Source organism: Scophthalmus maximus, chromosome 4 (genome assembly GCF_022379125.1).
Source record: "Scophthalmus maximus strain ysfricsl-2021 chromosome 4, ASM2237912v1, whole genome shotgun sequence".
NCBI classification, from domain to species: domain Eukaryota; kingdom Metazoa; phylum Chordata; class Actinopteri; order Pleuronectiformes; family Scophthalmidae; genus Scophthalmus; species Scophthalmus maximus.
In genome coordinates, this window is record NC_061518.1 from 754,424 (window position 1) to 778,736 (window position 24,313).

Here is a 24,313-nt window from a genome sequence, read left to right on the forward strand (position 1 = left end):
TCCGGTCTGTGCCGGTCTGTCCGGTCTGTCCCGGTCTGTCCGGTCTGCCCCAGTCTGTCCGGTCTGTCCCGGTCTGTCCGGTCTTTCCGGTCTGTCCAGTCTGTCCGGTCTGTCCCGGTCTGTCCGGTCTGTGCCGGTCTGTCCGGTCTGTCCGGTCTGTCCCGGTCTGTCCGGTCTCTCCGGTCCGTCCCGTCTGTCCGGTCTGTCCCGGTCTGTCCGGTCTTTCCGGTCTGTCCGGTCTGTCCGGTCTGTCCGGTCTGTGCCGGTCTGTCCGGTCTGTCCCGGTCTGTCCGGTCTGTCCCGCTCTCCCTGTTCCTTCCACGTCCTCAGTAATCCTGTTAGCAGTGTTTTCTCAGTAATCCTCCCACAGAGCTCAGATCTCCGCAGGTCTTCACAGCTTCTTCAGCGCAGCTCCGTGCGATGCTGCTGGACCCCGACTGAGCAACTCAGGTAGGACCAGAGCCCCCCGAACAGATAGGCCACACCCACCCCCACCTCCGCACGACACCCTGAAAACTCTGCCTGCTCAGCGTCCGTGTCTCCAGCTGGGTCACACTTTTATTTGGTTTGTTTAAAATGATGATGAGGCCGGAGAACAGGTTCATTATGTTCTGATGGAGAACTGAGCAGCTGCTGACCAGCCTCATCAGTCTGGGATCACGTGGTCGACTCAACGAACAAAACACTGGATCGGTTTTTGTCAGTAGATCAGATCATCAGTAGAAAATCCACCAACGTGACCAGGAAACTGTTCATTAAACTTTGAGCTGCAGGACAAAAGGCAGAGTTTGGACGACCAGCAACCGTGTTTGTGTGACCTACGTTGACCTGTGTGTGTCGTGTCCTTGTGACCCAGCAACAGACAAAAAGTTGGTTTCATATAAAATGAAAGCTATTTATTTTAAGGAGATTTTAAAAAATTCGTAGAAACAAATAGATTAGTTGAACTAAAAGGGGACATAGGGCCAACGGCTGCAGATTAAAACAAAGAAACAACTCTTCTACGTGTGAGCGATCCGCTCTGAGTCACGAGAAACCTCCGGATCATGACAAAGTCACACTCTCAACAACTAACTAGCGCTTTTTTCATGCGGACAGTAACGTCTGCGTCGCACGACAGGCCGACCGAGCTGCGAATGTTTCACGGCCATATTGCATGATCTTGATTGGCGAGCCAGACGGGCGCTGCTCCAATCAGCATCTGAGGTTTATGCACCTGCAGAAACTGGAGCACAGACTGTTCATAAAAATGGACGTAGACGCCGGGTCCTGAAAGAGAAGCCACTGCTGAAGAGCCTGAAGCCTGTGTTCTGTGTACTGTTTATGGTTCAATCTCCAGTTTGAAGTCTTCTCTAAATACATCATGATGTTCATTTTGTACATCATGGTTGACAGCTGGTACCGTCCAATTGGTGCAGGTTCTGATTGGTTCCGTGCAGGTTGCGAAAAACCAAGATGGCGCTCTGCTGAGCGACTGACTGCACTGGTTTCCTGGATGACTAGCTAACTGGCTAATTGGCTAGTTGCTCAACCTACCAAAAACCTAACTTTCAGACTGACTGATCAGCTGGTTGATTTGCTAACTGATTAGCTAGCTGGATAATTTATTTGTGCATCTCTGCTTTTGTTACCATCATTATTATTTCAATACATTTTAACATCTATCTATCTATCTATCTATCTATCTATTTAAGCGATGTTACATTCTGTCCGTCTTGCTAACGGGCTAACTGGCCGATTAGCTGATCACTAACTACCTTACGTGTTCCCCGACTGGCTGCTGGTCTTCAAATCAGACTATATGTTTAAATCCCTGAGCTGAAAGTGTAAGTGGGGAACTGGACACCGTATTAAATGGCCGTACGGACGCTCAGCGGCAGTGAGGCTGTTGTTTCCTGCCGCCGGCCCTCCTGTGGAGGATTAGGGTCATGATCAGTCAGCTCTAATTGATGCCGACACTCAGCCAGACATGAGCTAAACACCATTAAGTACAGAACGGAGGGAAGCACAATGCATCGGCTTCAAGAGCTTTCAGGTCTCAAAACAAGAACGGTAAAGCCTTTTTACATGTGCCTGGAAGTTACTAAAGTACTGTGCGCTAAGATTCTTCTTCTTTTTGTCAAATGAAATGTGTGGTTCTTTCTGGAAGAAGCTGCTTTGGTAAAAATCGAGATCCATTTTGAGGGAAAATCAAAAGTCGAGATTGGTGGAACAGTTTCTTCTTGTAGAACTAAAAGTATCCAGGTCATTTAAGTAATTAAAACCGACTGTGTCTGTGTTTTAATCGAGGATGTTGAGCTGGGTGGTCAAAGTCGTTCCCCAGCCGCCTGAGCCGCCGTCCAAAAAAGATGAAGAGCAGAAGGAGAAACCAGCCGTCGCCCCGCCTCCTGCGCCAACCACGCCCCCTGTGGCGGGCCCTCCCACTGTTCAAGTAAACCACGCCTCCTTTCTGTTTATACCGCCACGCTTGTTATGTTTTCTGGATCTGGATACGTTTCCCATTTCACAGACAAATATGCATTTATGTGTTTTACCCTAAATGAACAAACGATAAACTTTGTATTATTTTATTCGTACTGTCTGTAACGTGACACGACTTTGTCCTTTGAACAGGAGAAGAAAGTGACGTTTCAGGATGAGCGTAAGAAGGAAGGTGAGTCACTCGTGCGGGAAACTCAACGTGGATCCGTTTGAATTCTGCTTCACACTGAACGTACGTTAAATGTTTTAATCAACAGCTCCAAAAGATCCGAAAGCTCCAGGTGCCGACAAACAGGAAGCAAAGACCGGCGAGGGCAACAGGTGAGTGTCACCATGACACCACACGAGCTACAACGAGAACCAAAGTTATCGAATGTTAAAGTTTAATCTGTAAAGTTTCTTCGTTAAAACATCTAAAAACAATCAGATCTGTGATAAAGATGTTATTGAGTCGTGCGCTAAAACTTGTAATGGTTCCTTGTTCCAGTACTTCCTGTCGGTGTAACACTCACAGTCCCTGTCGACGTAGAGTATAAAATTCACGTACAGTTGGTTTCATAAAAAAGTTTGTTAGTGTACCAGATGGCCTTTTGGATGCAGCCATTGTTTCTTTCGGCAGATGCTAGAAAAGAAATGCTAAGCTAACGTCAGCCACGACAGTGGGAAAAAGCCCAGTTGCCTCCAACAACAACTTAATCCCACAAGCCAATTCATCAGCTGAAGATGTTAATGAAGTTGTCGATGTCTCACTGTACGTGTCATCGTCCCAGGACGGTTCAACTCAATGCTAACGTGCTCACTTTAGCCTGCGGCTAGCCGTTGTCTTCGTCTGCCTCGGTGAAGCGTAACCACATTTGTGCGCATCGCCCCGACTCAGCGCGTCGTCACGCTTGTCTGTTTTTCGCACGATATATTTGAAAGTCAAATCAAGGATCGTCTAAAGGGAACTTGTCTTGTCTTCTCAGCGCGGCGTCCGTCTCTCAGCCCGGCGTGTTGACGTGGATCAGCGGAGCTCTGCCTCAACCTGCGGTCTCACTGAGCCGGGCCACCTCCAGCTGCAGCACGGTGAGGCCCGACTCTGACCCGGGATCAGGTTCTACCGCAGAGATTCAGAGTCACAGTTCAGGTCGTCTGCATGTTGTGATGTTGTCTGTGTTTCCTCTTGTCGTCACGTGTGTTTACAGGAGGAAAACGCCACCGGCAGGTAAATACAGCGTGTGTGTGTGTGTGTGTGTGTGTGTACCTGCTCAAACACTTAATACCGACAGATGACATGAGTCCGTCTCCAGCGCTCGTCTGCGTCGTTGTATTATGGGATGTAATTGTATGAACAATCAATTTAAAAAGGAATTTTGTCAGATTAAAATGACCTGATGTTCCCTCTGTGTTCTCTCGGCTCTGTGGACGACAGTAAACCTGAGGACGAGTGAGTAACAATGACAGGAAGCACTGTCTGCCAAATACTGAGCTGCTTTATATATCCGCAAACAGGCTGACTGCCAAATACTGAGCTGCTTAAATATCCGCAAACAGGCAGACTGCCAAATACTGAGCTGCCTTGATATATCTGCAAACAGGTAGACCGCCAAATAATGAGCTGCTTTATATATCCGCACACAGGCTGAGTGCCAAATACTGAGCTGCTGTATATATCTGCAAACAGGCAGACCACCAAATAATGAGCTGCTTTATACATCCACCAACCGGCAGTGCCAAATAGCGATCCTTTTTATACATCCAACATCAAACTGACTGCCAAAAAAGTCAGCTGCTTATAAAGCCACCAAGTCAGGTGCCAAATACTGAGCTGCTTTATAAATCCAACGACAGGCAGATGCCAAATAGTGAGCTGCTTTATAAATCCACCAACAGGCAGATGCCAAATAGTGAGCTGGCCTCTTTCTCTAATTCCTGTTATAATTCTTTCAAAAAGAAATGCACATGTAGCTGTTGTCCGGTGAAGTCTCTTTATGAAATGTTGACCTCATGGAAATATAAACTTTTGTTGTTGTTGTTGTTGTTGTTTCCTCTCAGGAAGGGGATGTTAGCGTGGATCGCTCAGGGTTTGGAGAAGGTCGTTCCTCAGCCTGATCTGAAGGTCAAAGAATCGGCAGCAGCTGAACGTCCCGCTGAGGTAGGACAGGAAATAAAGATGGACGACATGACAGCTCGCCAAAAAGTGAAGCCAAATCACCCTGATCGCCCCCTGGTGGCCGGCTGCAGTATAGGTCATTTACTGTAGATCACTGTCACTTCCTGTATCAAACAGGGAATCGACAAGGTGGTTCCTCAGCCGGAGATCCAAGTCCGCTCAAAGACAGACGGCAACGAGAAGACCGAGGCGCCTGCTTCCACTAAAGGTACCTTCACATTTATACGTCTATCTGTTTAACCCATATTAATATTACATATCTGAACGTGTCCTGCTCCTTTTTCGCACAGCCGAAGCTCCTCCTCCAGAAGCCCCGCCGGCCCCGAAACCAGCTGCCGACACTGAGAAGTGAGTGGATCCGTCAGTGGTCATGTCACAGTAATAATTCATAAGACATATGATGAGACATGTGAGGAAATGGAAGCACAACAACAGGTTAAGGATCAAGATCAGACGGGTGTAATTCATTATTTTATGTGAAGGGAAATTGGGTTTTTCTTTTATTTAAGGTTTGAGTTTTCATGCAGTTTTTCATGTTTGGTTTTCAATCCACAGTTTTTAGTTTTACGACGTGTTCCCGTCCCGTCGTCGGCTTAACAGCTGAACGGTTCAACCAATCGTGCTGTTGCACTGATTCACGCGGAACCTTCTACACACATGTGTAGAAGTTTAGCCTGTGGTGGGAAAAAGACAGTTTACTGCACAACCTTTTACTTAACTGTATTTTGCAAATCAGACCTCTGTGCTTTTACTCAAGTAGAAAGAAGGATTGCACTTGTATGTTTTACTTGGTTGCATTGGTTCTTTCACTTGTCTAAAACATTTCCCGCCACTGAGAAGCTTTACAGACTTGATCGTTCATTCCAATCCTACGTGTTGGTGATGACACCAGACAGAGCTCACGACAGCAGGAGGCTAATTCTCCCACCGGATCCAGTGACTGTGCGTTTCTTTCTTTTCTCCGCTCAGATCCTCCGGAGAAGCCGAGCAGCAGCAGCCCAAGTAGGTGGAGACGTATGAGTCCAACGTGACAGCAGCATCAGAGCTCGCAGCCCACACATAGACAGCAAACAAAGATGGACGACGCGTCTGCGCCTAATCACTACATTAACCAGAGTAACTTTAGTGACCTGGTCTGATGACAGTCCGTCACTCTCAGTCTCATATATTATTTTACCAGGATGTCCAGGATGCTCGCTCGTGAGCAAGGGGAATTTATTTGTAAAGAGCATTATCATACCCAGACCTCATTCAAGAAGCATAAGAAAATATATAAAAATGGGTAAAGCAAAAAATATTATATAAATGGCACAAATAATAAAACAGGTCATGTCTGATACAAGTGAAGGAATCAGGAAATACAGCTGTTTTTGATCATTTTTTTAAAGCATCCATTGGGAGCTGGTTCCAGCAGGGGGCAGCATAGTGGCCTGATGCAATCTCACCGGGATGCTGACTGCAGTTCACTCAATGACCACCAGTGTTTTTAATTACACGTTGTCGTTTTTTTGGCCTGTAACCTTTAAGTTAATTTTTCTGATTAAATGTCCGTACTTGTACTTTTGCATGATTATGAACGTAGGACTCTTATTTGTCCTTGGTCGTATTGCTACTTTCACTATAATTCACGATGAATTTACCAGCTACACGCGCAGTGAGAGAGCGACTGTGTTTGACGTGACGTTAACGTGTTGTTGTCGTGTCGACAGCATGATGGGCTGGATCTTCAGTGGCATCGGGCGCATGTTGCCTCAGCCGGTGCAGAAGCAGGTGAGTCGCTGCCTCCTCTCACCTCTCGCGTCAACGTACTGTAACTCCAGGCGAAGGCAGCAGACGGTCTCTGAATATGTCTTTATTCTTACGATGTGTTTTTTTTTTTCTGGTCACGCAGGACTCGGGCAGTGGTGAAGTGCAGAGCAGTAAGTACGACCTGTCCAACGCAAACACTCACACATGAACACGTGCATGATACGATCACGTCGCACTGACATGAGGCTGTGTGAAGTCGCTGCACGTTTATGACACGTGGCTCAGTTTGGGCGTAAAAAATGACGAAGGGTCGACGAGTAGCAGCTTGAAGTAATGAGAAGGGATCAGAAAGATCTGTTCTGATGTAAGAAACTAGTTATATGAAAATGAAAATGGTTATTTTCACGTAAAGATAAGGGATGTTTGGTTCAGCGCCCTCAACACCTCAAGCTACGTTCACACTTATAACGTTTTATTTCTAAAAATTCATAATTGCAGACCTTTTGTAAACGGCGGCACCCCACGTTCTACTTCCTGATTGGTTCTTATCAGTCACGACTCGCCGCGTGATCACTTCCCGTCAGTCACAGCTCCACCTCGCCGCCGTCCCTGCTCCTCGCCGTCGCTGGTCGAGGCGTGTTAGTTTGGACGGAGGTCAATTTAAAATGAAATATTCGTGTTGACGCTATCAATTTACCAGCTACATGCATAGTATCTGACATGAATGATAAAAGTTGGGGTGGGTCTTGTCGACTGTGTGGAGCCAGTTCAACACAACTGAAAATAACTTACCAGACAAACTTAAATCCAATAAAATCAACCAGTTAGTTTTTATTTTCAAGTGTTTTCTCTCTTGTGTCTCACCACTGCCCCCAGAGGCAGTGGTGCGGAACCGTCACAAGAGAATAATACCGATAGAAATAATGATAATGAAAATAGTAGAAGAAGTAGAATCATTCATGATGAGTGGACAACCCACAGAAAGGTGAGATTTCAACTTCATCCCAAATCTTCGCAAACAGTTTCTTATATTTTTAACGAGAGAAGACGTTCGTCTCGTTAACGTCTCCTCGATAAAAAGCTTCCGTCCTAATAAAAGCATCGTCTTTTCGTCCTTGTTTTACTGCACTTTTTCTGTAACTTTAAAAAGAAGCTCACCTGCAGCAGAGTCGTGTGTTCGCTGACCTCTGGTGGTTTAATGGTGCGGTGACGTCACAGGTGAACTTCCTGTGAAACGCCCCTTTTCAGCCAGGTGTCAAGTTTTGCGGAAACGAACGCATTGATTGATTGGTTGATCGATTGGTTGGTTGATTGGTTGATGGGCGTCGCTGGCTGTGTATTGATTCTCAGGGAGCAGGGGTCAGTGATGAGGGCGGACTCTAACCCGGCTGCTCTTCTCCTTCTGTTTCAGGGGGGAAAGGCGGCGAGAGCCCCTTAAAATAAAAGGAGAAGGACGAGCGGGACAGAGTCGCTCTCACTGACACTGACACTGGCAGCAACAGACACACTTTAACTGACTGAGCCACAGACACAGACAGATGAAGCCGTGTGGTCACACGTTGTATTTACACAACTACAATAAAAAAAAAATATTTTTCTAAACATCACTGAAAAACATGAGAATGAAAGATGACATCTGAGATGCATTTCTGTGAGCTACACGTTTATCTTCTGAGGACGGTGGTGACATGAGTTAGTGATCTCTAATCTAATATATTATAAAAGTCTCAGTGACTCACAGAATCAGTTATGACGTGTCGGTGAGTCGTTACTGGACGGATCTGCTTCATAATCCGTGTTACAGTGAACTATAGCTGCAGGGACAAACTGATCAGCTCAGTTATTGTTCTGCCACCGGTGCTTCCTCATGATGGAAAATCACACGAGCTCTTAATTCTTAAATCTGGAATTGTGGTCGTCAGTAGTTCAGGACTGTTTGCGACTGATTAAAGCCTTTTGCTCTGTATTCATGAAAATAAAGACATTTGTTTGAAGAAAAAAAGTTCTTTACTGAGTGTTTTTTTTAGTTTGTTTGTGTTGGTCGGCAAACCTGAAAGTGCAGCGACGAGGAATCAACCAATCAATCAGTCATGGGTCAATCAAACAACGTACAGTTTCTGTATGTGTGTAATGTAATCATCAGTATTTCATTTATTTCTTAAGGTTTAAAAAACAGAAGAATGTGTGAATTGTTAGTTGAAAGGTGTTGAGCCCTGCGGAGACTCCCAGTGTCCGGTACACATTTACTCCTGACCAGCATCATCAGTCCTTCGTTGTCTGTACTCACAGTAAATAAGACTCACAAAGAACTACGCCACAGATAATCCTCAGCACTGCTCTCCTGCCCCGTGGCGTTCAGTCAGCATCACGCAGCAGAGGACGGACCTGGTGCTGGAGGACGTGGGACCGGACGAGGACACGGAGGCGACGCGGGAAGTGAACACAGCCAATCTGCAGGCGTCGAGGAAGGAGGTGAGTCTCGCTCATCTTGACACAGCCTTGACGTGACACTGACCAGCTCCTCTACTTTGAGGTTAATGTCTGCAAGGCTTTGCTGACATGATTGCCGGTTTATATCTAATAGCTTTTAACATAGATGTTGAAATGCCAACCAGAGTGGGCACCGTGGCAAAGGTATGGAAGTCCCATGGAACAAACCAGGACATCATGGAAGTACCAAGGTTGGCACTTCAAAGGCTACCGAGCTCGTACCGTGGTAGGTGGCAAGGTACTTTGAAGGACACCAGGGTACAAGAGGGAAGACCATGGAAGGGACCCTAGCATAGTACAGTGTGGCAGGGTGATAACTGCATCAATGACATGATATAAGACATAAAAGGCTTAATCCTCACTGCAAGTGTACGACGAAATTTTGATTGGTAGCTCTCGGAGACACCAGCAGCGATTTAAAAACAAGACAAGGAAGAGAAATCAAGAGTGTCTAAAAGAAAAATATACACATAATGGCAGATACAGCTCTGGCGAAGAAGCTGGTCCTCAGTCTTGTGGTCCGTGTCCTGAAAGTCCGGTATCTCTTGTCTGATGGCGATGGGGACAAACGGTCTGTGGCCTGGGTGGGTTGCGTCTCTGCTGATGCTGCTAGCCTATATGAAGACGGTGCAGTGCCAGATGAATCCGCTCTACGGTGCTCCTGTAGAAGTTCACCAGGAGCTGAGAAGGTAGCTTGGCTTTCCTGAGTTTCCTCAGGAAGAGAAGCCTCTGTTGAGCCTTTTTTCACCAGGTGGGAGGTGTTAAGGGTCCATGTCACATCTGTCATGTCATATTTGATGCTAGGTGCTAAAATAGTAGCCAACCGAGATTATTCCTTGTTGTCGGCTGCAGAACGAAGATGCAGAAACGCAAATGGATTGGACTCCGCTGAGGGACAGCGCCAAGAAGGAGGCAGGAGAGGCAGTTCTAGCTCACATGGAGGAAAGGTTAGCGACAACTCTCACTGACTAATGTACTAAATTTTCTGTTTGATTGTTTTTGTTGTCCCACAAGTGTCTGTCTGTCCAACACTTTGGTCCGGGTTAATCTACTGCATCTGATCTTTAAGTATTTGCTTGACACCAGCTGGAGTTTTGGTCGATTTGTCTGTTTGTTTGGACTAATTTTTTGCAATTTAATCATGTAATTGTTCTGAGTTTTCGGTGGGTGTCTGAGCTCCCTCATTTCGTACAGACTGCAGCAGGAGCGTCTAGAGGCGGCCCGTGTTGCAGAGGAAGTAGCCAGGAAGGCAGCGGAGGAGGCAGTCCGCCAGCTGGAGGTGGAGCATTCGGCTAAGATCATCATAGAAACACTGCCAGAGTCCAGCGAGCAGTAAGTCGGATAACGCCTCTCAGCATGTGTATTAATGCAAACACATACTGTTCAGTCAAAACTCAGCATCTCCAAACAGTCAGCTTTTCAAGAACGGACAAGAAGGACCTGCAAGTTTTTAATTATTTAAAGTATCTCACAACACCAGCAGGATTTTATTTCCGCTCAAAGAAAAACTGAGTTTTAGATGGAATTAATGTTTAAGAAACTCAATGTTTGCACTTCATATACCAGAGATGCTATGTGTTCTCTCAGACACATCCTCCAGTAACCGTCCTGGTGTGTGTTCTCAACAGACTCCCCAACATCCTGGAAGAGGAAAACGAGGACGACCCAGAGTAAGTTAATCTTCTAGTATGGGAATTGTTATGTGCTGTATTCAGTGCATTTTGTAATGCCCTTTATGAGTTTGAGCACTCTCTGTTAGCAAAGTTAGAGTTGAGCCACCGGACCCTCTCCTGCTTCAAACTCTGCTGCTTGTCTGCCTGACTCTGATGCTGCAGATGCTTTAGAAACTAATTTCCTTCTGAAAGAGTGAGCTGAACTGTCTGACAGGGGCTCTTCCTCTTGTTTGTCCCATGCTGCACACCGTTCAGGTTGCAGAACCTTTAGGAGAAGAGCGAAGACAGCAGAGACAATAGGAGTCCTGTGGAAATTAAAGTAATGGAGGACAATATCAAAGTCGCTGCTGAGGAAGAGAATAAACCTGATGACTAAGCTCGGCCATATTTAGATAAAGGTTTGGTGACATGACCCCATCGCGCCTATGAGTTGGATCCAATTTATTAGCCAATGGCCATTTTCACCCACACATTAGAATAGATAGACTGGACGGGTAAATTCTCATGACTCCTCCGGGACCTTTGCAAGAGCTGGTCCACTGTTCCACAGCAAGGATGAAACTGTCCAGAGCCTGCTTCGTTGGCTTTAGTTTAGCCAGAAACTAGAGCCAGACCTTTATACCCAAACAGTTTGACACCTGCCGCCTGCCTGTTCCTAAAAAGCTTTCCTCTTATTATGTTTAACTTAATTTTGTGTTGCTTTTTGCCAACGTTTCTTCTGTGATTCAGGTCAAACCTCAAAAGGTAGGTTGGAGATTTACAGTCAATACAACAATTTGTCTGGCCATATCTTGGTCAATCAGGCAGGTGGTCCAACACTTTATCAAATTTGGTGCAGACATTCATGGTTCCAGTGATAGAAAGTTTACAGTTTGGTGATCCTTTGACTTTTCAACAAATACCACAGACAGGTCAACGTTTTCACTTCTCTGTTGAAATATCTTGATGGGTTGGCCCAAAGTTTTGCGTCGACATTCGTGTTTAAAGTTTCAGCCAGTATAATTTAGTGGCATCTAGTGGTGATGTTACAGATTGCAGGCAAGTGAATACCCCTTCCCTCACCCTTCCTTTCCAAATGTGGAGAACTCACGGTGGTATTAAGGTAATGAAAACATGAAAGGCCCAGTGTTTGGTTTGTCCAATCTGGGCTACTGTAGAAACATGGCAGACTCCTTGGAAGAGGACCTTCTCCTGATAATAATAAAGGCTCATTCTAAGGTAACAAAAACATAATCCTTAGCTTTATCTCTGCTGATCTCATCATCCTCCTGAATTCTACACACTGAACCTTTAACTTTGGTGATATATTTTTCTTGTTGTTGTAAGTCCCTTGAACTTCAATGTGTCACCATTTAGCACCTGGGGTTGTAACATGAATTCTCAGAGATTTAGGAAATTATTTGAAGTAGATACAGATGAGGCAAGACTGAGGCAAGAAGGAGTGCTGCTGCTGTAAATTCACAGATATGATGTAAACCGAGTTGTGTTTTGTTGAATTCACCTTGTTTCACCACCTACAGCAAATCTACAATCTTCTCCACCAGCCTAATCGTTTTCTTGACTTTGCATGAAATTAGACCTCCTTTAAATGTTGTCTCACCACATACTGTCAAACCTGTCTTCCACCTCCACCCCTGAACATACCAGTGGAAGGATCAGTTCTGCAGGTTTTCAGGAGGGTCTTCCTGCTTCCCGGTCGTTCATAACACCTGCCCTTCTTCACCAGGTGCCCGGTAGACGTCTGTCCAGCTGACGATGACACTGACGCTCAAGTAGACAGAGTGGGGGCTGCTGCAGGAACAGTCAAACTGCCAACCCTGCCCACTGAATCCGAACTACCAGAGGAAGTGACTCCTTCATCCACAGATGTGGAGCCAGGATCAGAGAGGCGAGACCTGGAGAGTCCGGTCTCACAGCCAATCACCCAACAACCACAGTCTCAGGCTCCAGAAGCTCGGACCACCACCACAGAGCAGGTAAAACTTTTTATGAATCACTCTACACCAAGAACCCAATTTTCTTAAACATGTTCCTAATCACTGAAAATAATGTTATACATATTAATTTGGTAGATGCTGTTGGCCAAAGTGACCTTCAGTAGGCGCAGTCATGCTCCATAAGAATTTTCTTGTTCTTCATTTAGGGCAACAAAGCAGCAGAAGAAGTTGGATGTGGAGGTGAGATCAACATAAATCAGTGTTATGAAGATACAATCTGAATTTAATGAATTCAACATGTTTGTTCAATCTTTAGTTTCCTTACACTTTTCTTCCCTGTCTGGAACAAGCTCTGTAATTCTGGATTAAATCGGTCCGACCGAGATCTTGTGAAGTTCTCATCTTGTCCCTGACTCTGACTGTTTCTCCGTCCAGTTCCTGACCTTTGCTCTCCAGTACAGAGCTTTCTGCTTCGAATCCCTCACGCTGCCGACTGTCTGGAGAGCTGCAGGAAGCTGATGCATGACAATTACCTCAACCCTCCCAAGCTATCCATGCCAACCCTGCCGCCGGAGCTTGCGCTGCTGAGCCAGGAGCTGTTGCAGCTCCGCAACCAGGCGCAAGAATACATCGTCAGCCGCCTCAGACGCCTTAACTTCACCTCCCAGAATCCTCAGCAGCCTTAAGCCCCACCCTCCTTCTTAAGACCCTTAGAGAAACCTCATAGACATTTAATTTTTCGTAGATCCAAACCTTTACAGTGCCAAACAAACCATTCTGCCTAGAGGTGTCCCCTATCATCCCCCATCCTCCTCATCATCACTCCCATGATGCTCCACAGCTCCGCGCTGCTTCGCCATCGGCTAACAGCTAACAGCTAACAGCTAACCACACTCCAGGTGATCTTAAAAGACGTGGATCTTCGTGCTGTGCTCGGCTTCGCTCGTTTGCAGTGACTGTTGTTTTTGTTTGGCCGAATTTGTTGGCAGATGTCCAACAGTTTTGTCTGTGCTCTTTTTGTCTTGTCGTCTTGTCGTCTTGTCGTTTTGTCGTCCGGTCTGTGGTCACGGTTTGGATGAAGCTCCGGCTCTGAAGGTGGAGGATGTGGATCAGGGGGCGGGGCAGGGGAAAGGCCTCAACATCCCCCAGATTATCACAACCCCAGAACCACATTCCACTACTGTCCCGGACATGCCGCTGTCAAAACTCAGGTAACAGACATGTAGATCATCTACACTGCTGCTCCCTGACCTGATGGGGGCGCTATACATATCACTACACCTTGAAAGCATGATATGTGTTTTGGCATTTAGAAAATAATTTGATCAGTGGCTCAAAGTTTGAACTGTACTTAGGAACCGTTTTGTCCTCGCCGTCGATCAGTTTCTTTTTAAACTCTGGTCCTTCCTCTGAGCAAAACAATTTGAATTGACACATCAGACACTTGGAAGCCTCCTAAATTTTAGCGGCATAATCCTATTGCCGACTTCGTCTTCATGTCTAAAGTTGTTCCTCTCTTCAGTTCTTTCCGGTTGACATTAAATGCATCACTACCACCGCACCAGCACGGGAAAGAGAAACTCTGTGTTTTGAGAGGGTGAACAGAACCTCCTTTGCGGAGGTCCAGTAACTGTACAGCGTTTAGAGGAGTGGATTAATTCCAGTGTGTGGATCCTCTCTGTTCACTTCACTCTGCTGCACCTTCCTCCACCTCTTTCTTCATCACCTCATGTTTTATCCTATGTGTCCGTGTGGCGTCCTCATGTCTTCCTGCTGTGTCCGCCTCAGCTTTGCTAATGAGGAGGATGATGAGCTGTTGGGGACGGATCTCAGGACCTGGTCCGGTCAGGGAGACCTGCTGACTGCAGATGACGAGTGAGTCAAGTTACACAAATACTCCGTCCTCCACCCCCCCCCCCCCCACCCCCCGTCCTCCACCCCTCCACCATGTTCACCGTCCCGTCGCTGTCGTCCCGCAGGATGCGTCCTCTGTCGGCCGCCAGTGTCGGCAGCGTCGTGGTCCAGGACCGTCTGAGCGAGCTGGTCAGGCTGTTCAAAGGTCGAACCGAGCGCCAGAGAGACCGGCTGGTGGACCCGGACGAGTCCGAGGGGGAAAGTCCCACGGCCTGTACGAGCTGACGCCTCCTTTCACACTTGTCTTCTTGTGTCATCGAGTCTCTGCCTTGTTTTTTTATGTCTTCATATGAAATTTCAAATCACAAATGAATCAAAGGCGCAGCACATGCCAGTCCGGTAACAAACAGACTGATAAATTGATCAGTTACTTAAATTGTGAGTAGTGAGCGGCTGCTGCAGCAGATGCATCATGATCCTTGCACATGCAAATTTCACAATATTTTCTGGATGTGATTTTCTTGATTCTTATTTCATGTATGATTCGTGTTCGTCATTCAGCCAATAGAAACACAACAAGACAGTTACACTGTTAAACAGCGACTTTGCAAAAAAGGTGAATCACAGTGTGACGACATCATTTCAGTTTGTCAACGCAACAATGTGGAAACTGTTCCTTGAGGAATTAAACATCACATGCAATGATTCTGTCTTCTAAGAGTCCTAATTATCCTATTTTTTACCAAGAAGATTAGATTATTATTGGTAATACTGTAATTATGATAATAACGTGACCATTTACAGAAAATGTAACATTAAGAATTCCAATTTATCAAAACAATATTGGCTAAAGGTCGACTTCCTCGCTCGTTCTTTGTTTCCATGGCAACTGGGCGAACTCTGTGTGCATTGTCTGTTTATTGACCGTTTTGACACTTTTACAGTACTTACAGACCCGAGATCTTGTTTATTATGAAAAAGCCAGTGAATCTGAATTATGACAATATGGGCCCTTTAACCAACACTGTATATTGAATGTTCCTTCCTGTTGACGGATCAATGTTCTCACCAGAATCGTCTGATGAAGTTTGTCTGATCTCTGCAGCCCCGAGCAAAGCTCCTCCTCCCCCTCCTCCGCCGCCGCCCCCGGGGGAGGAGAAGAAGGACGAAGCTGCCGCCGCAGCAGCAGAAAAAGAAGAAAAAGGAGAAGAAGAAGAGGCAAAGTTCCTCTTTGAATTCATGGGATTCCCGGTAAAAATTCCCCAACTGCCCAAACTTCCCCCGATGCCCGACTGGCTCCGAGCCATCGTGGAATACCGCTTCCCCGACAGCATCGACCCGTTCACCGGTGAGTCTCTGTGATTTAACTGGGGCTGATAATCAGGAAGTAAAATGATGAATTAAAACAATGATTAATATTAACATCGACATTGTGGTAATCAGACAGGAAATGGGTGTCAGGTCGGAGATGTACTCTTTACTTCAGGACAGCATCATGTCTGCCTCGCGTATCCTGCGTCCGATTGATCAGAAATGAATGCTACGCGTCATACAAAACGCATGAACAGTAGGGGGCAGCGTAGGGGCAGATACTCACCGTTGTCACGACGTCGTTGATTTTCAATTCCTCACATCACCATCCACGACGATGCGCCGCCATCACTCTTTCTGCCGCGATCTCAGAAGTTACCACAGACTGACGTCCTCCAGAGTCGCCATGTTTTTTAATTTACAGAATGTAGATCTGTGGCGCCCTCTAGTGGAATACGGAAGTAACACGTGTAGTACACAGCAAGTACGTGAACGATTACTCATCTGGTCGTCTACGTGATCAAGTTTATCTCTGTTTCCATCCGTCCTACTGTGATGAGACGTGATAAGTGACCAATCACAGTTTGATTCTGTTTTTAATGGAGGTGGACAGGTTTATTACGGACATGTGGATTTCTTCATCTCTGGAGTTCTGGATTATCACTATATTGATTTTCTGACTGTTTCGATTTGTATTTTGCATTTCCTCTGCAATATTTCATCCAATCATCCCCCCAGTAGCAGATTTGGATGTTTCATACTTTCATATATCATATTGTTGATATTCATTCTTTCAGTCATTTGTGACGTTTGTGTCATTTTCACCAAAAAAGCAGAATGTTTTCTGCTCCAAGTTTCTCCAAACCGAGAATTTGAGGATTTTCTGTCAAACCTATGAATCTGTTGGGGGAAGAAAACGAGTCGTGGTCTCTGTGGAGTCTGTGACGTTGTGAAGGTTACTTGAGGACGTTCCGTCTCCACAGACCTGATCTACGTGCTCTGGCTGTTCGTCGTGGTGGCGGCGTGGAACTGGAACGTGTGGCTGATCCCGGTCCGCTGGGCGTTCCCCTACCAGACCGCCGACAACATCCACCTGTGGCTGCTGGTCGACTACACCTGCGACTTCATCTACATCGCCGACATCCTCGTCTTCCAGCCCAGGCTGCAGTTCGTCCGCGGAGGAGACATTGTGGTCAGTGACGTCAGAAAAACATCAGGGATAAAAAGTCGCTTTGATTTATCAGTAAATTCAACACAAACATTTTTAACCTGGACATTTTTTTACAGTGTGATAAAAAGGACATGAGAGAAAACTACATGACCACCGAGAGATTTAAGGTGAGAAACAATCTGAGCATCTGAAGAAGAGAAAACACTTAGAAATTAATCTTTTCCACCTCTGTCTTCTCTTTGTGTGTGTTACAGTGTGTGTTACAGTGTGTGTTGTGTGTTACAGTGTCTGTGTTACAGTGTTTTACAGTGTCTGTGTTACAGTGTGTGTTACAGTGTGTGTTGTGTGTTACAGTGTCTGTGTTACAGTGTGTTACAGTGTCTGTGTTACAGTGTGTGTTACAGTGTGTGTTGTGTGTTACAGTGTCTGTGTTACAGTGTGTTACAGTGTCTGTGTTACAGTGTGTGTTACAGTGTGTGTTGTGTGTTACAGTGTCTGTGTTACAGTGTGTGTGTGTGTGTGTGTGTGTGTGTGTGTGTGTGTTACAGTGTGTGTTACAGTTTGTTGCAGTGTGTGCGTTACAGTGTGTGTTAAAGTGTGTTACAGTGTGTGTGTGTGTGTGTGTGTGTGTGTGTGTGTGTTACAGTGTGTGTTACAGTGTGTGTGTGTGTGTGTGTGTGTGTGTGTGTGTGTGTTACAGTGTGTGTTACAGTGTGTCTGTTACAGTGTGTGTGTGTGTGTGTGTGTGTGTGTGTGTGTGTGTGTGTGTTACAGTGTGTGTGTGTGTGTGTGTGTGTGTGTGTGTGTGTGTGTGTGTGTGTGTGTGTGTGTTACAGTGTGTGTTACAGTGTGTGTGTGTGTGTGTGTGTGTGTGTGTGTGTGTTACAGTGTGTTACAGTGTGTCTGTTACAGTGTGTGTGTGTGTGTGTTACAGTGTGTTACAGTGTGTGTGTGTGTGTGTGTGTGTGTGTGTGTGTGTGTGTGTGTTACAGTGTGTGTTACAGTGTGTGTTACAGTGTGTTACAGTGTGTGTTGTGTGTTACAGATGGACGTCATCAGTCTGTTTCCCATGGAGATATTTTACTACTTCACCGGAGTCAACTCTCTGCTGAGGTTCCCTCGTCTGCTGAAGGTCAGGAGGTTTTTTTTGTCACTCAGACGTTGGTGCCGCTGAGCGTTTGTGGAGACGAAGCTGACTCGTGTGTTTTCTCTCAGTACATGGCTTTCTTCGAGTTCAACGACAGAATGGAAGCCGTGATGAAGAAGGCCTACATCTACAGGTGAGGAGGTCAATAAACTCCCACCAGCGGGGGGCGCTGTGGGCCTTGTGTCCACACGTCGTCAGACTTTATAAAAACAAATGAAAACATCAACGTTTTATGATTAATAAATTCTCCTGCATCACAGCAAGATAAAAGGTGATAAAAGAGAAAGTGATAAAACAATTCCTGGATCCGCCTCTTTCTCCAGATCCACACCGAAATGTAACGAGTTCTTTCTGGAGGTTCATTGTCATGGTGGATGTAGTGGAGGAGCGGATCGAGCGGCTGCTGGACTCTGTGGAGAATCTGTAGATCCTCAGTCTGTGAAACAAAATACAACCTATGTTTTATTCGGACGCTCTCGAGTGGCGCGGACAACAGTCTGATTATGGACCCGTCATCAGATGTACGTGTTCTGATGTATCTGAGAAAAGACAACTTTCTCTGCCTGAGCCTTTAATCATTAATCAATATGTCAATATAGTGGAAACTTCAGCGTTAAAATGAAAAAGTTGAAACAAAAAAAACAAAAACAGTGGTCCCAGAATCGATCCTTGAGGAACTCCACACATAAATATTTTTGAGCGTGTGTTTGTGTGCTTTTGTTTCATTAAAGCTTCTTCTTTCTGTGTGTGTGTGTGTGTGTGTGTGTGTGTCAGGGTGATCCGAACCTCCACATACCTGCTCTACTCTCTGCACATCAACGCCTGTCTGTTCTACTGGGGTTCGGACTACGAAGGACTGGGATCCACCAAATGGGTCTACAATGGGAAAGGCAACGCGTGAGAAGAACGACCAGCATTTTGCTTTTTCAAATATATCTCATTTCTCATGTTACTGATATTGGTGGATATTTTTACTTGTTGAAAAAAATTTTCTGCCGCATAAAAATGGAGAAAAAAAGTTTTAAAAAGTGACAGACCATTTTTCAGTATATATTTTATTTCTTCTTCTTCCAGTTACATTCGTTGTTACTACTTTGCCGTGAAGACGCTGATCACCATCGGGGGGCTGCCCGACCCCACCACCGTCTTCGAGATCTGCTTCCAGCTCATCAACTACTTCGTCGGCGTCTTTGCGTTTTCTATCATGATCGGTCAGGTGAGTTCAAAAACCTCCACCATTTTATGACTTGATGAGTTTTTCTTTATGGTTGTATTGATTCTACGTTGTGTAGGAGAATAAAGGCTTATGAAGACGTCAGTAAGTAATCAGGCATTTACAGCACACACTACATACTGTACGTACCTGACTCGGTTCCCGTTGCTCGTCTCAGATGAGAGACGTGGTCGGCGCGGCGACAGCCGGTGAGAACTACTACCGGGCCTGTATGGACAGCACCGTCAAGTACATGAACTCCTACCACATCCCCCGAGAGGTCCAGAACCGCATCAAGACCTGGTACGACTACACCTGGAAGATCCAGGGCATGCTGGGTAAGGACGACAGAGCGACCAGCAGGGGGCGACGTCAGGGCGGCGGAGGTGGGAGGAGACTCACAGTTTGTGTCCTGTCTCTTTAAGACGAACAGGAGCTGCTGATTCAACTTCCCACTAAGATGAGAATGGACATCGCTGTGGACGTCAACTACGCCATCGTCAGTAAAGTCGCACTGTTTCAGGTCAGACACACACACACACACACACACACACACACACATACACACACACACATACACACACACACACACACACACACGCACACATACACACACACACACACACACACACGCACACATACACACACACATACACACACACACACACACATACACACACACATACACACACACACACACATACACACACATACACACACACATACACACACACACACACACACACACACACACACACATACACACACACACACACACACACACAACAAACAGACACACACACACACACACACACACACACACACACACAAATACACACACACAACAAACACAGACACACACACACACACAAACAACAAACACACACACACACACACACACACACACAAAGTTTTTCTTCAACTAAAAAATAGGAAGTCATTCTGGCACGTGTCTCTGTCTGTGTCTGTTGTGTGTCTGTTGTCTCTGTGTTGTTGTTGTGTGTGTCAGTTGTTGTGGGTCTTTATGTTTTGTGTCTGTCTTAATGTTTTTGTCATTGTCTCTGTGGTTGTGTGTCTGTCGTTGTGTCTCTGTGTTGTCGTTGTGTGTCTGTCGTTGTGTCTGTGGTTGGGTGTCTGTCGTTGTGTGTCTGTCATTGTGTCTGTGGTTGTGTGTTTGTCGTTGTGTGTCTGTGGTTGGGTGTCTGTCGTTGTGTGTCTGTCATTGTGTCTGTTGTTGTGTCTGTGGTTGGGTGTCTGTGGTTGTGTGTCTGTCATTGTGTCTGTGGTTGTGTGTCTCAGGGCTGTGACAGACAGATGGTGTTCGACATGCTGACGAGGCTGAAGTCTGTCGTCTACCTGCCTGGAGACTTCGTCTGTAAAAAGGTGAGTCCTCACCTGATGGGGGGGGGGGGGGGGCTGTGACTGGGCTGACCTGGTGTGTGTGTGTGTGTGTGTCGCAGGGGGAGATTGGCAGGGAGATGTACATCATCAAGCAGGGGGAGGTCCAGGTGGTGGGCGGTCCTGACCTGCAGACGGTGTTTGTGACCATCAGATCCGGCTCGGTGTTCGGAGAGATCAGGTCAGAGCGGCTTCCTGACGCCTCTCATCCAATTAACCTCGTTACAGCCGGTCACCTGGGAGGGAGGGGGAGGAGCCTCTCGCTGTATGGAATATATATGTCACTTCTCCTTCTCTCTCTGATTGGTCAGTTTGTTGGCTGGAGGCGGAGGGAACCGACGAACTGCCAACGTGAAGGCGCACGGATTCGCCAACCTCTTCATCCTGGATAAGAAAGACCTGGCAGAGATCCTGGTGCACTACCCCGAGTCCCAGAAGCTGCTCCGCAAGAAGGCCAAGTATATACAGACCATCAGTCACTGTATATAAAGACGATCAGAGACTGTATATGAAGACGATCAATGACTGTATATAAAGACGATCACTGACTGTATATAAAGACGATCACTGACTGTATATAAAGACGATCACTGACTGTATATAAAGACGATCACTGACTGTATATAAAGACGATCACTGACTGTATATAAAGACGATCACTGACTGTATATGAAGACGACGACACATCTCTTCTTCCTCTCGTTGTACAAAAACAAAGCCAAAATATCTCAGATTCAGGCGCCATCTTGTGTTGAGTCTGTGCAGTAGTGATGTCATGTCGTCCATCTTTACGAACAGTCACTGCTCGTTAGTGACTTTACACACGAGACGTAATGAAAGTAAAAAAACTCAGAGGATTAGAAATTCAAAATTCAAAGAAGAGTAACCGTTTCTTTTTTATGTCGAGGGTCTCTGGGGTAATGAGCTTTGCTGCTGCAGTACCATGAGTGACCACTGGGACAATTTGAGCCTCTAATATTAATAGAATATGATAATGAAAAGTCCACACGGTGAGTTTCACGTGTTGCTGCGACACAAGCGAACGTCCCCTGCTCGTCTCCGCCTCCTCCGGCCTCTCGCGCCCTGAACAGGATTAGCCTCGTTTCTAATCTGCTCGCTCAGCTCGCTCTACTTTTCGGCACTGACGGTCGGAGACAGTCGGGTCGGATCAATGTCCTGGGTCAGATCATGGTGCCGCAGCAGAGCGGCCGGAGGTGCTGGAGGTGCTGTGGGTGTTGGTACGAGGCGTCTGTAGTTTCACTCTGTTCATAGGTCGGATTCTGTTTTTCTATTTTAAGCAAAGTGTGGGACAAACGTGTTTGAAGGTTTCTTTTTTGCACTGTTCCTTTAACCTGCCGACTGTGCGTCTGTGCAGGAAGATGTTGACGAAGGACAAGAAGCCGGATGAGAAGGACGGAGGCAAAGAGGTGGTGCAGGTCGTCCCGCCGCGACCGGACACGCCCGAGATGTTCAAGGCGGCGCTGAAGGTGGCGGAGCAGGCGGGAATAGAAGGAACCTTCGTCAAACTGAAGAAGGCCTACAGGCAGTCCGAGGCCGCGGCAGAGGTACGTTGGCGTTCTCGCGTTTCCTTCTGTTTCCAGTCCTTATGCTAAGCTAAGCTAACCAGTTGCGGCTTTGTTTTTGAATTGTTTTTCATTAATGGAACATCATCACAAAATATCAGTCAAATAAATTAATTATGAATGTAATAATAAGAATAATAACCTCTAGAGTTACGTTTACAGATTATAGAACACTATCTTTCTCAATTAGAAAATATAACAAGCTAACAACAATTAGCTGCTCAGACTTCTGTCAATGTCGAAGGATTAAATGAAAATATTATATTTAATTTCATTTTTTGTGAGAGGGAACATTGGGAGGTTTGTTCACCTTTAAAAACCACAGACTGTAAATAAGTAAATAATCTTCCTGACCGCCCCCTGGTGGCCGGATGCAGTACAGGTCATAAGCCCCGCCCCCTCCATGTTAGCAGGTTACATGTTTCTGTCATGTGAGGTCGTTCTTATCACACTGATGTTTGTTCATGTGCTTTGATCACTTTGCTTTTTTTAATGAAAAAAATCTAAGAATTTTGAAAATATTACAATTATTTCTGTATTGATAAGTTTAATGATGTCTAAAATAAATAAAAATTCAGAGGAGCAGTGCGGAATTCATGTAATGTTGTATTAATCTGGTAGGGAGGAAGATGATCAGAAAGGAAAGAATATCAAGGAAGCAAAGATAGAAGGAGAAAGGAGGGAAGCAAAGGGGATGAAGACAGGAAACAAAGAAACAAAGAAGAAAACAATAATGAAAAATGAAGGAAGGATTGAATGAAAGAGAAATAAATTCCTCCCCCCCCAGGCTCGGTCCTCCATCTCTCCGCTCCCTCCTCCCTCTCCGATGCACCGCCGCTCGCCGGTCCCCGTCTTCCCGGCGCAGGACGACAACGACACGGTGGCGGAGACGGCCGACAGCTCGGTCGTCATCAGGATGACGCCGCGACAGGAAGGAGAGGAGGTGCTCACCGTGGAGGTGCTGCCCACGGAGGGAGGGGGGGGGGAGGAGGAGGAGTGATCCCGCCTGCCTCGTGTTCCTCTGCTATTCACTGATGGAGTCCCTGTGCTTCCCAGAATGCCTTTCACCGAACACCAGAGAGGGACTATAAGAATGCCCCAGTGCATTCTGGTCTCACAGACGGTTCTGCTTCTTCTTCTCTGGTGGTTTTTTCTCTCTGTTCAATCGTTAAAAGATGGTTTTCTTTTCCTCCTTTCGTTAAATGATGATTTAAGAATTTGAAAATATAGAGCCAAAAAAACAAAAACAAAAACAAACAAGCTGGGTGTGGGGGGGGGGGGGGGGGGGGGGGCGCTGTTTCACCCGTGTGAAGAAACTCAATAAAAAAACAGAAAAGACAAAAAAAAAGACGTCAACAAGAGAAGCGTCTGTTGTGAAAAAGACTGACCAAAAGAAATCTGGCGTGAAACTCCGTTTCCCAGAATCCCCAGCTTCTCGTCTCCTGCAGCTTTGGTTTCAATGTGTCCTTCGCCGAGCTGAGCTCGTTTTAGATGCAGCTTCACATTGAATAGTGATGACGACGATGACGACGACGATGATGATGATGATGATGATGATGTCAGAGCAGTGATCATGTGTTTCCTGTTTCCATTGTGAACGAGTCGATAAGTGACACAAACTGAGCTCCAACACGAAGCGTAATGATTTTACTCCACGAGTTTCCAGGTCGCTCAGCATCGCGTGTGTGTGTGTGTGTGTGTGTGTGTGTGTGTGTGTGTGCACCAGTTTGGTCCTTTAAAGGACCATTGTGGTTGGAAACATGATTATAAATATGATTGGCTAATTCAAAATTCTAAACTTTATGATACCAGATCAACAAAGTTTGTCTTGGACGAGGAAAAAACACAAACACACACGCACAGCCACACACGCTCAAAATACATGAGACCATCAAAACACTTCAAAAGAATAGAATAATAAATCATTGATAAAATCTTGAACACATAAGATGCAAAGATTAGAGTCACCGGAACCTGCAAGATGATGATCATCAGTTGCACCATCTTAATGGATAAAGTGAAAAAAAACAAAAAACATATTCTTATAAACATATATTTCCTCCGGTGTGTTGTACCAGTTCTATGCTGCTAGAGGGCGCCACTGAGCTGCTCTGTGAGGGTAAACACAGCTGCTGAGGAACATGTGGTGCCCCT

At 46.0% G+C, this 24,313-nt stretch overlaps 1 protein-coding gene across 3 annotated transcripts; it reads left to right on the forward strand.

Moving 5' to 3' along the window:
- The first annotated feature begins 297 nt into the window (after positions 1 to 297).
- cngb1a (cyclic nucleotide gated channel subunit beta 1a) lies at positions 298 to 23,419 on the forward strand. Of its 3 annotated transcripts, none has more exons than XM_047331458.1 (35): positions 298 to 450; positions 2,290 to 2,431; positions 2,614 to 2,653; positions 2,739 to 2,802; positions 3,447 to 3,546; positions 3,666 to 3,685; positions 4,516 to 4,615; positions 4,751 to 4,841; positions 4,924 to 4,981; positions 5,603 to 5,635; positions 6,343 to 6,403; positions 6,525 to 6,552; positions 8,742 to 8,854; positions 9,725 to 9,819; positions 10,067 to 10,204; positions 10,501 to 10,542; positions 12,272 to 12,521; positions 12,689 to 12,722; positions 13,564 to 13,693; positions 14,271 to 14,357; positions 14,462 to 14,610; positions 15,442 to 15,684; positions 16,631 to 16,839; positions 16,935 to 16,985; positions 17,864 to 17,950; positions 18,034 to 18,098; positions 18,740 to 18,862; positions 19,040 to 19,181; positions 19,357 to 19,516; positions 19,604 to 19,701; positions 20,478 to 20,561; positions 20,639 to 20,757; positions 20,888 to 21,034; positions 21,952 to 22,141; positions 22,781 to 23,089. In XM_047331458.1, the coding sequence occupies exons 2-35, from the start codon at positions 2,291 to 2,293 to the stop codon at positions 22,790 to 22,792; spliced, it is 3,504 nt and encodes a 1,167-aa protein (XP_047187414.1). In that variant the 5' UTR covers positions 298 to 450; position 2,290; the 3' UTR covers positions 22,793 to 23,089. The 3 variants fall into 3 exon arrangements, with proteins under 3 accessions (XP_047187414.1, XP_047187413.1, XP_047187415.1); XM_047331457.1 differs by having other exon boundaries at positions 299 to 450; positions 22,947 to 23,419; XM_047331459.1 differs by lacking the exons at positions 298 to 450; positions 2,290 to 2,431; positions 2,614 to 2,653; positions 3,666 to 3,685 and having other exon boundaries at positions 2,763 to 2,802; positions 22,947 to 23,419.
- The last annotated feature ends 894 nt before the right edge of the window (positions 23,420 to 24,313 follow it).